The sequence below is a fragment of the Lindgomyces ingoldianus genome, assembly GCF_010093535.1.
Source record: "Lindgomyces ingoldianus strain ATCC 200398 unplaced genomic scaffold BDR25scaffold_8, whole genome shotgun sequence".
NCBI classification, from domain to species: Eukaryota; Fungi; Ascomycota; class Dothideomycetes; order Pleosporales; family Lindgomycetaceae; genus Lindgomyces; species Lindgomyces ingoldianus.
The window spans coordinates 447,090-463,627 of NW_022985169.1; the positions used below are offsets into that span (position 1 = coordinate 447,090).

The 16,538-nt window shown below is 43.5% G+C and overlaps 4 protein-coding genes across 4 annotated transcripts; 3 read left to right on the top strand and 1 right to left on the bottom strand.

The window, feature by feature from the left end:
- Positions 1-289: 289 nt before the first annotated feature.
- On the bottom strand, positions 290-2,039 carry BDR25DRAFT_386503 (FAD binding domain-containing protein; the record flags this gene model as incomplete). Its single annotated transcript, XM_033698008.1, has 3 exons — positions 290-1,338; positions 1,395-1,779; positions 1,840-2,039. 3 exons carry the CDS (start codon positions 2,037-2,039, stop codon positions 307-309), a joined length of 1,617 nt encoding a protein of 538 aa, XP_033550516.1. The 3' UTR covers positions 290-306.
- A 5,407-nt stretch (positions 2,040-7,446) lies between these two features.
- On the top strand, positions 7,447-8,813 carry BDR25DRAFT_386509 (uncharacterized protein; the record flags this gene model as incomplete). Its single annotated transcript, XM_033698009.1, has 4 exons — positions 7,447-7,878; positions 7,945-8,098; positions 8,155-8,358; positions 8,415-8,813. 4 exons carry the CDS (start codon positions 7,447-7,449, stop codon positions 8,597-8,599), a joined length of 975 nt encoding a protein of 324 aa, XP_033550517.1. The 3' UTR covers positions 8,600-8,813.
- Positions 8,814-9,602: 789 nt separating this feature from the next.
- On the top strand, positions 9,603-12,820 carry BDR25DRAFT_301847 (potassium transporter). The gene is made up of 8 exons (XM_033689664.1): positions 9,603-9,972; positions 10,028-10,288; positions 10,340-10,382; positions 10,436-10,793; positions 10,850-11,213; positions 11,263-11,314; positions 11,368-11,460; positions 11,557-12,820. The coding sequence occupies exons 1-8, from the start codon at positions 9,757-9,759 to the stop codon at positions 12,630-12,632; spliced, it is 2,463 nt and encodes an 820-aa protein (XP_033550518.1). The 5' UTR covers positions 9,603-9,756; the 3' UTR covers positions 12,633-12,820.
- A 2,440-nt stretch (positions 12,821-15,260) lies between these two features.
- BDR25DRAFT_301848 (uncharacterized protein) lies at positions 15,261-16,516 on the top strand. Its single transcript, XM_033689665.1, has one exon. The coding sequence runs from the start codon at positions 15,553-15,555 to the stop codon at positions 16,489-16,491; it is 939 nt and encodes a 312-aa protein (XP_033550519.1). The 5' UTR covers positions 15,261-15,552; the 3' UTR covers positions 16,492-16,516.
- Positions 16,517-16,538: the final 22 nt, after the last annotated feature.

Here is a 16,538-nt window from a genome sequence, read left to right on the forward strand (position 1 = left end):
GCCGTGGCTGAATTTGCCGGGCGGTGAAACCGGGTCGATCAAGTGACAATGTCGATTGGCTGTCGGAGCTTTTCTTGCCGAAGAAGGGGCTTGGCGTGCGTATCCCTCAAGAAGTGCCAACTAAAGCCTGGAAGTTATCGGATATCCACAAGGGACCTTATAAGATGCAAGGGCCAGAACACACGTGGAGGCCAAGCGCTCTTCTAATTGTTCAGTAAATGCATCCCTGTGGTATATATTAGGTGAGTAGTAAGCAGTACGTATATTCCTAAGCACGCGACTTCCCTTCTTCGTTTCTATGCTCTCTCAAGGTATATTCGCATCCGGTGCGCCATCTAATTTGAAGTAGCCTGGCTGAAGCTCCTGGGAGACGGCAGTTGGATCGTACTTGTTGGCAATCGTCTTCAGCTTCTGTTGGTTTGTGGCGCCATAGCTCGGAACCACAGCCTGGAACTGACTGGCGTAATTCATGTAAATGTACTCGTTGCTCAGGCCTCTCTTCTTCGCCTCGGCAACAGTGCGTTCGATGATGTTCGAGTTCACCTCCAAGATCCGAGCATCATCCGCACTGTTCGACCACATCATGTTCAAGTTGAGCAAGAGCAGTGGACCGCTTGAGGCGCTGAGGCCGAGCCGGTTGCCCCCTTTTGCCGTCATCTTTTGAAGCATCGGAAGACTGATTACCTGAAGAGTAGCAGCGGGGATGAGAGCTGGCGCATCCGCGATGGCAGTAATGTACTCGAAGAAGACGTCCTTGATGAAGGTTGTGAAATCTTTGTCGAGCTTGTAGGCCGCGGCCCAGTAAGTCTGTCGAAGGCCGTTGGGGTTGCTGGCGTTAAACTGAACTGTTAGATCCGCGAGGCTGCGGATCCGGGTTGTATCTGAAACGGCAGGAATGGCTATGTACTCGGCGAGGATTGATGCGTTGGCCACTGGTTTCGCATACTGTAAGTCGGCGCTGGCAAATTTGGTACTCTGGACATATGTAAATGACAGGATATGAGCTGTGTTGGTGTCCTGTGCCGCATTGTTGCCTAGATTGTAAAAGGCCTGGATGACAGCTGGAAACTCGGTCTCAATGTGCAGACGTCCTCCTCCCCACATCTGACCCTGTGCGATAGTTTCCAGTGTGAACTTGGTGACGATACCGAAGTTGTTACCGCCACCACGAAGAGCCCAATAAAGGTCGGAGTATGAAGTTGGACTAGCAGTGACTATAATGCCGGAGGCGGTCACAACTTCGAAAGAAGCAACATTGTCACATGCCCATCCGTACGTGTTGGAGAAGAAGGAGATGCCTCCACCAAGAGTTAGTCCACCGACGCCGATGGCTGCTACCTGCGGAAATGTTAGCCATAGTGCATAACTGTGGACACGCTAGTGCTTGTTCTTACTCGACCTCCGATAACGGCAAGGTCTCCTTGGCTTTGGAGGTTGGTATAGACATCATACCAGGTATTGCCAGTGCCGAGGGACACAGTCTTCTTGTCAGAAGAGAGAAAAATGTCGTTAATATTCGCCAACGTCACTGTGATGCAACCTTGTATGCTAGATGCCCCACCAAAGGCTGCATGGCCACCGCTCTTTACTGCAAATGGGCATTGTGTGAGGCGAGACAGCAAGACGAGAATGGATACCTCCGCAGCTTTTGAGGGCTTGAAGATACAGTATGGATCTACCGATGCCTGCTGGATTGACCAATACGCATTGGTGAAAGCATCGTACGCAGAGCTCTGTCGGATGATGACCTTGCTGCTTCCAAAGATTATCCGCAGGGAGCTGCACTAATATGGCGGGGTGCCCGTTAGAGCCCTAGGAAAAGATACCAAGTACGGTTACATGGTACTTATGGCGATCGAGCACGCGCTTGTAGGAGTTCGTTCCACTAACCCCTCCAGTGCTGGGATGGATAAAATGTTAATGCCATAGTCAATAAGGGTATCCACCACATTGAAACCGGATGGCTCGAATGTACTCTGCGCCAACACCCTTGTCCCTACCCCCAGAGCACTAGACGAAAAAAATGAAGTGACCCGCATATTCAGAGAAGGAAGAAGGAAGGAGGCCGAAACGAAGGGATAATTAAAAGTAGGGAATATCTTCCAAAGCAAAAGCAAATTTACAAAGTAAGTCGCCGAGCATGTGCAAGAGAATGTTCTGCGGGATCCAAAAACTGGTAGAAGCAGGGAAGAGCCCAGTTCCTGTTCTCGATGTTGGAAAATCTCCGAAGGACAAGATGCTATGAAGTAGTTCGAATCCTGGATATTACCCGAATTTGGGGTCGCATTGGGAGAGGAAGTAGTTGAAGAGCTCGAGTAAAAAGGTGAAGAAATGAATTGGGGCTGAGCGCTCGTCGCGCCGTGCATTTTGGACGTTACAGGGGGCGGGAACCTCAGATGAAAATGAGCACTTATTGGCTGGTCGACCTTCTTTCATCTTGGGGTCAAATTGTAGAGCAATGAAATTATAGAGCTGAGAGGTTATATTCTCGCGATAATGATGCGCCTATATTTGCGGGATAGGCTACGCCTAGGTGTGCATTGCGCGTGCTCCTGAACGTTTCGTTGAAGCGGATAAGTAATGTCGCCCAATTTTGTTTTTGGAGAGGGGTCAAATCCGGCTCGGCGGGCGTTTCCGGTGCCGCGGCACTGTCCGACACTGGTTCTAATTATCTTCAACGATCTAGTCGATTACGGCGGACTGTTAGCTAGTGAAGGGAAAAAACTAATCGCTAATTTAAAAATTCTTTACTCTGCACATAATTATAGCCTTTAGCTACTTACAACTTTATAATTATTTTATACACGTTTATACATGTTAATTTTATAATGCCTAGTAAGTGTCTTCTAAATAGTTACATTGTACAAGTGCTTACTAATATAGTGGCGATGTAGGAGGACATCCTAAGATTAACCTTAAACTGTACTAACTCTATCTACTTAGGCTTTTCTATAAAGGTGTTACATACATGTAAATAGCTACTTACCTTTTTAAAGAGTTTTAAGTCTATGTTACTTCTTATATAATTAAGCAGCAGTTTTAAATATAAAATGTAAGGCAACACTTTCTTACTAAGGTTAAAAATAAAGTTAAAAATTAGATCTAAGTGCTATTTTTTAAAGTTAGGCTTAAAAATTTAGATATACTTTATATACTATATAATAAAGGCTTCTAAATTAGAAAATATATGCTTATATAACTTTAATTTAAGCTTAGATTATATAAAAGAGTATAAAGTATTAAATAAAGCTAGTAAGTAGATAAGCTTATATAACAACTTATTAGTTAAAAGCTAAAAAAAAGTGTTATTAATAAGTATAAGTAAAAGTATCTTTATACACACTTTTATTAACATAGCTATATTATTACATAAGACTAGTTATTTTACATTTATTATATAATAAACTATAAGGTAGTAGAGCGCTGTAAGCGCAACCTGCAGCAACACTGTAAAGAGTATATTATTTCTAGCCTAAACTTTATCTAGTCTATTAATAGCTATAGTAAGCTAAAACTATACAGCATAGAGATCTATACATGTATTAACGTGTACTTACAATACATTGTATAGATTTATGTTAGAATCTCTGCCTACACTACTATTAGCTACCTTTGCTAGTTTTTTAAGACACTTAAAAAAATAAAGCAGTAACTATGTTTTATATAATCTAATTAAGAGACAGAGATAGTTATGCTAGTAAATGCTTATTACTAGCTTTAAAAGTTTATAAAGCCTAAGCTTTTATTTAATTAGTGCTACTTTTATAGTATAAGTATATTAAATTAGTAGATTAAAGCTTAGTAGTAGTAACTTTTAAAAAGCTTTTTTTTTATTAGTAAGTTAGTATTTTATATAATACCTATTACTTTATTTTACTTTAAGTAAGATTACTTTTACTACTTTTAAACTTAAGGCTTTTTTTTAAAAGATAGCTTAGCTAATTAGCTTACTATTTATGCTATATATATTTTTATACTTTATAAGAAACTATATAGCTTTGTATAACTATAAAACACATATTTAATTTAAAGGCAGAAAAACTGTCTAAATAGCATAGTTAAAAAGCCTTTTATACTTTATTACTATCTTAAAGCTTATGTTTAGAACTAGGCTTTTTTATTTAATGCTAATTAGCTTTATATAATTAAGAGAAGAGTTAATAGTTAGAATATAAATGCCTACCTTCTACAGAATACGCTTTAGTAGTGTAATAGGGTACTAGATTTACTTAGATTTAACAGCATAGCTGCAGCTTACTCTAACTTTTAGAATTATATAATACTATATCTAGATGTTTATCTTTAGCTTTAAGTAAAAGCATAATACTATATCTAGAACAGTTTTTAGCTTATACTGTCTTTACTTAAGTTACCTATTAAAGCATAAAATTAGTAAGTAAGGTTTTATATAATATGCTTAATATAAAAGTATCTAATTTAACTAAGGTAATTAAAACATAGTTTAAAATATTAATCTTAAAACTAACTTTAGTAAAAAAATGCTTATTAATTCTAATCTAGCTTAGTAGATTTATATAGATGTAGTAACTAAGCTTTTATTTTTCTTATAGTATGTTTAAATTTTTTATAGTTTTTTTCTTAGTTCTTTTTTTAGTTCTTTTTCTTATATAATGTATAATCTATTATTACTATAAGTGCCTAAGATAAGTTTTATCTTACTATAAAATAATTTTATAGTAAGTAGTCTACTAAATATAAGTTTTATCTAGACTATAGTATTTAAATTTAACCTTTTACACCTACATAAATTATATAAGACAAAGAAGAGATAATCTGTCTAGAGAATACACCTAAGAGTATAAAGAAAGAAATGTTTATCTTTTTTATATAAGCTGCTTTACATACACTAGTAGAATTAGCATGTTAGTAGTTAATCTAGTATACATTTTTACTTTCTATTTAAGGCTATATAATAGCTAAGCTCTCTATTCTTATAATCCTCTACTTTGTATAATATAAGGTAATTAATAAGTGTAAGTAAATTAATAGTATTAAATAGCTATGTATAATACCCTCTTGTATATTAGCTAATATCTAATACATAGTAGATTAGACCTAGATACAGCTTTAGAACATACTTCTTATAAGCTATACTAAGTTTATTAAAAATAGCTTTTTTAAAAAGCTTATATAATTTAATTTTTTAATTACTAAAGGCTATTCTAAACTATATTTTATTATAGATGTTAGTAAAGATTATGTTACATATCTTTTAAAAAGTGCTAAGAATTATTATATAATTAAGAACTTACTAAAAAGTAGATACTTTAAGAAAAGCAACTAAAGTATAACTTTATACTTAGTATATAAGGCAACTATAGTAGCTTAGGATAAGATCTTTTTATATAAACCCTCTACTAAGTAAACTAAAGTTAAGAAAAAAAAGAAGCTAGTAAAAAAAAAAAAAGTTAAGCAAAAATTAAGCTTTATTAAAAATAAAAAAAAATAAAAAAATGCTTTTATATAATTATAAGTAAGTACTGTCTTAGCTATCTAATATTAATTCTTAAGTGCCCTATTAGCTTTATAGTATTAAAAAGTAGTATATTTTATATAATAATTTAATTTATTTCTTTTATTTACTAGCCTAGTTTAGTTTTACTATTTAATAGCTACTTATTCTAGTTACTGCGCAGAGGTACAAGCCTTAACTAAGTGCTACAGACATCCCTACATAGCTAGGTGCTATAGATAACCCTTATAGCTAGAGCGCTTTACTACCTTTAAAAGAAATATTATATATACTTTAAGCTAGAACTATTACATTATTAGCTAAAGCCTTAGCAGGTTTATTCTTAATAAAGATAGGCTACTACTATAAACTATTACTAGTACTACTAATCCCTAAGTTATAGCCTAAATATAGAGGTTTACTAGCTAGCTTATTATTACCCCTTTCTTTTATAGAGCAGTAACTAGCATAGTTACGCTATTTGTAATTGCTACATGCTCTACTAAAGTGCCCCTTAGCGCGGCGGCACTCTAGGAACAGTTGTAGGCCTGAGACAGCGCCATAGCATGCGCTGCACAGGTTGTCCACTACCCTTCTATAAGATTGTATAAGGATAGTGTTAATGTACAAAAGCCTATGTAAAGCTATTTAATAAGAGAATATACTGCTATATATAAACTCTACATCCTGCCCTAGAAGGGCTAGTAATGCACAGGCCTGTAGACTATAAGCTAGTAGGGCTAGCTGCTACTGTCCTACATGTAGAACAGAATTAATATTAGCGCTAGCTTAGTTAGCAGTAGCAACAGCAGTATTATAAAAAATAAAAGCCTTATTTTAAGTGTTAGCTTTGTATAATAAAAGCAATTAAAATACTGTAGGCTTAATACCTACATTATTATTATTATTATTGTTGTTGCTGCTGCTACTGCTGTTGCTGTTGCTGCTGTTATTGCTATTGTTGCTGTTATTATTGCTGCTACTGCTGTAGTAGTAGTGGATGTGGAAGAGTAGTAGTGGCAGTAAGTATCTACAATTATTGTACAACGCTGTAGTAAAGGCAGTTGCTATAGAGGGCAGTTGTAATACAGTTATGTAAAACAACTCTTTACTTCTTAGATCTTTAAAAAACATTGTACAAATGTGTTATAGTATGTTTTGCCTAGTAAAATACTATAGTGTTTTATACCTAAAATGCTCCTAAGCGATTGGCGATTAGTTTTTTCCCTTCACCAGCTAACAGTCCGCCGTAGTCGATGTCACTCGTCCGGTTGCGGCTAGCCACATCGTTTGAAGCATCACGGAAGCTAGAACACAGGCTAGCTTCCATCGTATTAGGGGCCTTCTACCCTAGCTAGCAACTCATTTCACAAAAAATATACCAAGTTTTCTTGTAGTGAATGTGAATAAGTGATCTCGCTGCAACATTTTCACCAGGTCGCTATCCAAAACTTGAAGCACGGGGAAATTCTCCACCACTTTCTCTTGTGGGCAATCCTTGTGGGAGCCATGGATTGGCACATCATTGCTTCAGCTTCAGCCCACTGATTCACTTTCAAGTGCAGCAACGGCCATTCTCTGAAGCCGAAAAGGGGTGGTCGTAAAATTTCCGGGTGCTGATGGATGGAACGAGCCGCACTACAAGCCTAGATGGGGAAGTGAATGATTGTATTCAATTATTGTATCTTTTTTCGGACTGCGCAACCAAGACCAGGCATGAATGCTCTATATTGTGCTTTCACCTCATCGGTGCCAGGTCATCTAAATTGACGGTGGCTGTAGTGGACTTCAGTGATAGAAAGAAGATAGAAAGAAGCTTGCACACGATCTCTCCTTTCACTTATGATCCCCTGTCACTGACTGCACCAGGCTCTCTTCTTTTAACTGCCGTTGTTGCCGCGGACTATCCATTGCCAATCTTTGGTCACTAGGTTCCTTCATTTTTACCAACCTCCCAGGTTACACGTATCAACATGTCGGCGACCCAGAACTACGTAACCAAGGAGCAATTTCTCAGCACGAGTTACGCCATGATAGCGCTGACTTCAATATTCGCCATTGCGCGAATAGCCATCCGAGTGACGAGGCCAAAGGCACTAGTGACTGAGGACTACCTAGTCTTTATAGCTTACATTCTATTCATCGCCATGTCGATTTTATACATCGTTGTCGCACCCACCTTATTCCGAATGTCGGAAATAGTGTCTGGAGAAGCCACTCCGGATGTTACTATGATTAAGGACGATATCTTCATCATCAAAGTCTTCTTTGCGAATGCGATGATTTTCTGGATTGTGCTTTGGACAGTCAAGTTTTCGTTGCTAGCGTTGTCCAGAAGATTGATGATGGGTTTGAATAGCGTGTACATGAGACTTTGGTGGGGGGTCTTCGGGTTCTGTGTTGCAGTAAGCCACAAGCATTGTTTAGAGAGCGAAGTACGCCTCACTTGCCAGGAGCTAATAGTTTGGTAGACGCTGATTGGATGTATCGCCTCAAGCTTCACATCTTGCCATAGCATGCATGCTTGGTTCACCCCGGGAGAATGCATTTCAGAGCGGGATGTCCGGGCACAATTTGCAAGTCTGTACTATGCATTTGCAGTGGACGTTATCTCTGACTTGATGAGTATGGCTCCCCTCAATCTACCACTTGCTCTTACTGCTTCTGACTGATGCTTGCAGTCATGTTCCTCCCCATCCGGCTGATCTGGAATCTCCAAATGCCGCGTGCCCAGAAGCTCAGTGTGGTCGCTCTCTTCTGTACTGGCTTTGTTTGCATATTTTTTGCTATCATCCGTATCGTCCAGATTGGAGTCAAAGCGGATAACAGCACAACACCCAGTACTTCATGGCTCGCTTTTTGGGCAATCATTGAATGTTCTATCGGTATACTCCGCCCAAGTTACCATCCGAACCCACGATCCAGTACTTACTCCGTGCAGCTGTTATCATTGGTTGCTGCCCAGCCTTCGCTGCTCTCTATCGAACAACCCGGAACACCCAAAGAGCCGCCTACAGTGTGCAGGGTTACGCGAAACAACCCTCCGGCCGCTCAGACACACGAGACTCCAATATTAACTTGACGAGCTTGTCTCGCTCAAAGAGCACAAGGAATGCCTCGGCGTAGTGAGATAAAGCAAATAGTATCCAGAAGAGTTAGCGGACGAGGAGCAAGGGAATCGGTGTAACGAGGACGTTTAAGCTGGAAGACGAGCACTGAATGTGTTTCATGTAGGATAAATGTTCTCTGTGTGTGTGGCAAAGGATCAGCGGAATGATTGGTTGTCGGAGGCATGTTCACGAGAAGGGGCCTTGGCGTACGCAGTCACCCGAATTGACAGGGCGTCACAGCTCAAGAGACTTCCGCCGCTGCCGAATCTCTGAACTTAAATCGAACCTCACTCTTTTCGTATAATAACACTGCACAAGTGTTGTCCTTGAGGATCCGATATAACCGCGATGCGCTGCTCTGCTGTTTCTGAACACGGGTCCTAAGCCACATTCCAGCTTACTTTTGTTCCAACCGTGCCGCGTCCAACTACTGGCGCGCTGCTGCAGTGGCACCATTGGGGCGATATGTAGGTAACAGAGAAGGGAGTGCGCAGGGATGGGGATCAACCAGGTAACTCCCACATCCTCCTTTAGTCAACAATCGTTTATTTCTTTTTCTCTTCTTTTCTAAGGGCTTTCATTGGAGCAGGCTGAGCCCTCTCCCGACCGGATCAGGATTGCGCTGTGCCGCTCTTGTTTTCCTGGTGTGTGGGAGCCGCAGATATGGATCACCCGGCGGACGCACAGCATGCCACCACCTGTTCTGCGCAGAACCGCATGTCAGATAGGTCCCTGTGGTAGGAAACTAGAGTTGTGTCTTCACTGTGAATGCTTATTTTGAAGGAATTGAAATGAATGCATAGTCTTCTGCTACGCCTTGGAAAAGTGCACGCATGTGAAAGGAAGCCACCTATGGGATTTCCCATACGGCATTCCGTATGCGGAGTTTCAGCGAGCAGGCGGCCCGCGCGCCACCTCCCAGGAAAATGGCTCATGTCACACATAACACGTGCCTTTCTCGATTCGCTTGGGCCGGGTCGATAACAAGCAGCCAACCAAGACACTCCGGTCCGCAAGTGGGAGCTTGTTACTGCTTGCAATCTCGTCAAGGATTCTCTCCCTGTTCTCCTCTGGCCAGATAACGGGGTGACACAGTGCTACCTATAAGTGTTTACAAAGCGACGCAGCTGGCCTCAGCAACTTTTCTCTCTTCTCTCTTCCAAATCAACCACTATGGAGTCCACCATTCAGTTCGCCGACACACAGTTGCGACGTACGAGGTCTAACAACTCCCACACGCATTCTGTTGGTGGAGTCTACCCCATTCGGTCGCGTTCCCGGTCACGTGGTCGGAAAGGCTCTCTCGATGTGCACAAGGCTAGAGAGCCCGAGGATGCCGAAGACGAAGACGCTGGCCTACGAGATGGACGAGATTTCAAGCGCAAACAAGTACACTCCTAGCTCATGGTTCAACGCTCGTGACTGTGTTGCTAACATGGCCCAGATCTTCAGTATAGGCCAGATGTTTTTCCTTGCCTACCAGTCCGTCGGCGTGATTTATGGAGACATTGGAACTTCGCCACTCTATGTCTACTCCTCCACATTCACCTCTCCACCAAGCCATATCGACCTTTTAGGAGCCCTTTCTTTGATCATTTGGTCGGTCACGATGATGGTGACCGTGAAGTACGTCCTTATCATTTTGCGAGCCGATAATGACGGCGAGGGTGGCACATTCAGCACTTACTCACTATTGTCACGATATGTAAGATAGATTGCCCTTTTGTTGCCTCTCAAGCACTGATCGCGTACATAGGCAAACATATCGAACCGGGATCCTCGTGAGGCGACTATGATACGTAGGAACCAAATATTATGCTAAATCTGCCTCCTTGTACTAATCTTGCCATAGGCATGGAACGGCACCTCACAGAAGACTTGGGCCGCTCGAATAGGAATGTCCGACACACAATCGAGAATACAAAATTCTTCCGCGGTCTGTTGAAGACGATCGGCGTCCTGGCTGTCTCCATGGTCATGTCTGATGGTGTGCTGACCCCTGCGCAATCTGTCCTTGGTGCTGTTCAGGGCCTCAACGTTGTTGCACCCAACATCTCGAAGTCGACTGTAGTGGGGGTCACCTGCGCTATTCTTATCTTACTTTTCTTGATCCAGCCGTTTGGAGTGACTAAGATATCGGTTGTCTTTGCCCCCGTTGTCTTCATCTGGCTTGGATTCAACGCCGGGTTTGGCATCTATAACCTCGCCAAGTACGCCTACCTTTATGCTCTATATATTCCCCTGACTAACACACTAACGTAAATAGGTATGACCACGCCATTCTAAAGGCGTTCAACCCGTACTACAGCTTTGAATATCTCATTCGGAACAAACAGCACGGATGGAGGAGCCTAGGCGGCATCCTTCTCGCCTTCACGGGTGTCGAAGCTCTCTTCGCTGATGTTGGTGCCTTCAGCCGTCATGCCGTTCAACTGAGTTGGCTTGGATACACCTACCCTTGCCTCCTCCTTGCGTACACAGGTCAGGCCGCATACATTAGCGTTCACCCGGATGCCTATTCGAACCCGTTCTATAACTGCGTGCCTCCTGGGTGGCTCATCCCTTCACTGATTATTGCCATTCTGGCTGCAATTGTGGCATCACAAGCTATCATCACGGCCACTTTCCAGGTTCGGGCATTCACAATTGGCATCTGATGTTCTAGCTAACTGTAATCAGCTCATATCTCAAATCGTGAAATTGTCGTATTTCCCTCAAATCAAAATCCACCGTAAGCAAACATTGAAATTCATTTCCTGGAAACGTATACTAAGAACCTGCCAGATACGTCCAAAATCTACCATGGCCAGCTGTACGTCCCTGCAGTCAACTGGCTGCTCATGCTGGGTACTGTTCTGGTTGCTGCCATCTACAATAGTAAGTTGTAAATGCTTTCTGGTTGAATGCAAAGGATCATTCATTGGAGCCTCATACTTAATCCGCGTGCTTAACTAGTGCTAACCCATTATTTAGATACCACGTCTCTTGGTAATGCGTACGGAGTATGTGTTATGTTCGTCACCTTCTTTGACACATGCATGGTTACCCTCGTGGCTATTATCGTATGGCGCATCAAACCCTACTTTGTTTTCTTTCCATGGTTAGCTATTGCCTGCCTGGATGGTACATTCCTTTCCTCGGCTCTTACGAAGTTCCCCGATGGTGCCTGGTTTACTATCCTCCTTTCCATGCTTTTAGCCTCCATTTTCATTCTCTGGCGGTTTGGCAAAGAGCAACAATGGTTTGCTGAAGCCGCAGACCGTTTCCCAACAACTCATTTCGTTCGGACGCTCGAAGATGGCAGTGTGCAGCTCACTGAACGATTTGGGAACAAGAATCTCAGCTCTCTTGAAGGGTTTGGCATTTTCTTCGACAAGGCCGGCGAAACGACACCCATTGTTTTCAGTCAATTCATCCGGAAGCTTGTCACCGCTCCCAAGGTTATTGTGTTCTTTCATCTGCGACCCCTGGAGACTCCATCTGTCGCTGCAGAGGAGCGATATCATGTTTCACGACTAGCGATCCCGAACTGTTATCGCCTAGTAGTCCGTCACGGATATATGGATGAGGTCATCACTCCAGATCTTGCCTCCCTCATCTTCGAGAAAGTTCGCGACCACATCATCCTCCGAGCCTTAGACAGAGAAAATGAGAAAGCACCTGCCGTAACGGGGGCAGATACTAGCAACCAAAATGAATTGAACAACGTGAACAATTCCGGCGGCAAAACCACTATCGCAGAGAAGTATCTTGGACTGGGCTCCGATATCCCGAGCTCTTCAGACCCAAGCACTATGCAGGCCTCCACTCCTTCTTCAAACGGACCTACCACTACCTCTCGCCTCTCGGCTCTGGAGCGTGCCTTCAATCATGAAGTGCTCTACATCATCGGGAAGGAGCAGCTGAAGGTCAAGGCAGGCACAAACCTTGTGAGGGCGATTCTACTAAAGGCATTCTTGTTCTTGCGAGAAAATACAAGGACCAAGATTGCGAGCCTCAAGATCCCGACGGAGAAGATTATCGAAGTTGGCTTTGTCAAGGACGTATAAAATTAACCTTTGGGGGGTTGAATGGCGTAAGTTTTAGTAAGCAGTGAATTGGCAGTGCGACCTAGGGATAGGCAGGTATGTAGTAGGGCTATTCTGGCAGTTTTAGCTAAGTATATCGATTCGATAACAACAGCAGGCATATTTTGGAGTGAATAAACGATATGAGACAGGAGGCTACCAGTCCTGAATAACTGCCTTCCTAGTGTTTTGGACTATTTTCTGTATTGTCAATATGCGAGCATGCACGATTCTTTGCCCCCTAGACCGGACACACGTATTATATTTGCACTATACCTCCCTTCTAGTTCCTGATTGGATTTTGATATACCCTTTGCATTGTTCGTCCGGGATATTTATATGGTCAACAGTTCTCCCATTCCTCCAGTCTCCCAAACAAAATTATCCTTCACTTTCCCTGCATAACATTCCACGGTTTCTCCGCCAGTACGAAGAAGCCTGCGAGGTTGGATAGTTCAAGAATGAACCGTGTTGAAGACTCCACCTCGAAACCTAAAGATGGTGAACAAGATGGCTTTGCAAACTGATTTCGCTAAACATCGGTGTCGCGTGCACCATCTACACTCCGAAATTCACTATTCGCCCGGTCGCCAGTACCCAAAAGTCTACGCCGGCCGCTTGGGCTGCCAGAAATGTGTCTGTAGCAAGTCTTGAAAAGACACTGGCGACCCCTTTTTCCAATGTTCGCCCTCAATCTAATCCTGCAATACCAGCAGCGAGGCCTGGAAGTGCCACGACTAAGGCGATTGAGTACTATAAGGGGAAGACTAAGAAGCTTGAAGAGGAGCTGAAGGAGTCGAAGGCTGTGCAAGAGGGCACTAAACTTGACAAGGAAGCACCTGCCAACGTCCAAAACGAGATTGCCACTGCCAAGAAGGAGTGTGAGAACGGGCAATAGTACTGGCAAGATCTAGAAGCGGAGGTTGACGCCTTCGCTGGATGAAATCTCAAAGACGAGGAGTCTATCGCAAAGCTTGAGGAGTTGAATGGTGTCCTCCGAGGCTCTACAGCGAAAAAGATGAGCGCTTCGCAAGCAAGCTTCAAGCGCCACAAGGACCAGATTTCCGCTCTGTTGCGTCAGGTTCACGATATGGATGTGGTGAAGATAAGGCCTTAAGGACGCTGTTCGCGAAAACGATACTCATATCCAGGAGCTTTATAGCCATGCGAAAGTGGTAAAGACCCGAGTTGAGAAATGTGACAGCGACTTCGCCGACGTTGATCGTATTTCAGTGGCGAAGATGAGTGCCTTCACGCTCTAGAGTAGTCTGCCCAGCAAGTTGGTGAGCTCCAAGCTGAATTTACTAGTCTCTTTAATGAGAAGGATGAGCTCTAAGCTCAGGTAACTGCTGTCTCCAACGAGAAGTATAGGCTCCAATTTCGGGTCAGTAAGCTGCTCACGAGAAAGCTGACCTCGAGAAGCAGCTCGCATCTGCCCAACATACCGGCGCGGGCATCGACGAGTTCACACGGTCTGCCACCAAGAAAATCACCGACATGGGAAGCAGTCCACTGATATTATTCATAAGAAGAATGAGCCGGAAGCTGGCTACAATGATGAACTCACAATTGCTCGACCCGAAGCAATACTGAGCCGTAATTTGGAGTCCCACAACGTCATCTAGAACAACAGGCTGTCGAGGAGGCTCGATCTAATATCGCAGCTGCCTTGCTATTCTAAAAATTAGCCGAGGAGCAGATGATCCAGCTAGAGAACACCCAGCAAAAGCCGAAAGAGACTGGGCAAAAGCTCGAGGATCTGAGGACTGTAGTAGAAGGGTCCCTTAGCATCTTCAATTCGGAGGGTGCGCGCTTAGAAGCCGACTCATTGGAGACAGTAGATATGGTTGGTTAACCAGCGCGGACAGAACCTAGACCCCGTCGACAACACTAAGTGGCCCTGCTGCAACAATTGTGTGCTGCACTTGCCTAGGCCTAAAGGGCTCAGATTTTTGGGTAGCCGGAGTTTCTCAGAACCTACAGTGTAAATTTGAAACTATACACGCTAACTACGAAACCATGGTGGACAAGGGGGCTAACCAGTACAGGCTGCTCTTTGGCCAGCAGATGCAGATTGCTCGTCTCGAGAAGGAATTTGCCGCCGGTTGCTCGATTGCTGAGCACAATCGCCTCAAAGATGACCTCACGGCTAAGAAGACTCACTTCCAGATACGGGAGGCTCTCCTACACGACTCTGGGTCGCTGCTAAAGAGCCTACAGGTAAGATATGTGGCGGTGGATCGAGAGATTGACTGAGATTCCGAATTTGTGGAGGAAGAGTAAGCGCCATGAGTCTGAGGAATGCTTGCAGTCTCTTAAACTTCCCAATACAATAGTTTTAGGTCGTCCGAAACACAAATCACATGTAGAGAGTTTGTTTCTTAATTTTGAACTATATATTGGTATGCAATTGAGTTGATTTGAGGCCACATGACTTCCCTGGCGATTCTCAATATTATTTACTAACTTTCAAGAGTCTGGATACTCCGCCAGCAATTGGTTCGAAACAGAACCTTGGAAATGCTAGGCTCACGTGACTCTCTTCTAACGGGTGAGGAACTTCGATTCTCACCTAACACGCTGTTCAGGTTATCACTCGAGTTGATAATACTTTCATCCCCAAGAAGGAAGGAAACTTCATTCCAATCTAAAGTTCAAGTCTCTAGGGCTCTGATTGGTGGGCCTGCATAGCCTCACTGCTGCCTGCCTACCTCCACCCGACGCACTTTGAACAGTTACATCTCCCATATGCATACTCCAATGCATACATCCCTCATAGTTCTAAATTTCATTCATCTCAGAGTCATTACTTGAGTCTCAGGACCACAATCCACTTTTCAGATCGTTGTTTGACCTTGCCTTGGCTCCGCTTTCCTGTTCCAAAAACCCACCGCGTCGCACTATGTCAGCCTCATCACCACGAAAGGTCAATCATTACCAGTTCTACAACGAATGGAAAGGCCATCGTGTAGAACATCTGGAAAGATGTCATTCCATTATCCGGAGTCTCCATCCGGACAAACCTATCGTCTACCTCGCCGGCGACTCCTCCCTGGACAACAAGTACTGGGTTCCATCGTCAGGGCCTGGCGGCGAGCCTCTTCCAGTCGCAGTCCCGGATATATACTACAATATTCTAAGCGCTCCTCGAACAAAGCCAGACATTGCCTTCTGGTTGAATCATTTCCTCGGCGAGCGAGCAACAGCCCTGAACACCTCGATTGAAGAATCCATGCTCTCAGATCGGGATTCTGACCTTCTTCCACAAGACGCGTTCATTCGTGACAAAATCGGTCCTAATGATGTTCTCATTGTCTCTATCGGCGCCAACGATATTGCTCTGCGTCCCACATTTTCGACAATCCGTCATATGCTCCAACTCGCCTGGCTAACGCGGCGCGCTTCCATCGAGAGCGGAGGTGGATCCTCCCTAGCGTACTTCCAAGAGCTGTTCGGTAAAAAGATAGAATCCTACATTGCCACCCTCTGCTCCAAGACCAAGCCCCGACTTGTAATCGTCTGCATGATATACTTTCCCCTGGAACACTCAGCGGGACCGCAGGAAAGCTGGGCGGAGTGGCAGTTGAAGGCTCTAGGGTACAACAGCTATCCAAATCAACTGCAGACGGCAATTAGGAAGATTTATGAAATTGCGACAGAGAAGATTAAAGTCGCAGGAACGGAGGTAGTGCCCCTCAAGTTATATGAAATACTAGATGGCAAGACTAGCGGAGACTATGTGGCCAGGGTTGAACCGAGTGCTGAAGGCGGAAGAAAGATGAGTGAAGCGTTTGTGATGACTCTTGAGTCCAAAGATGTGATCGAGAGATCAAGTGATTGAACTAGTGGATGCTGGGCAGTTGGTGTGAAGGGAATTCTACAATTATG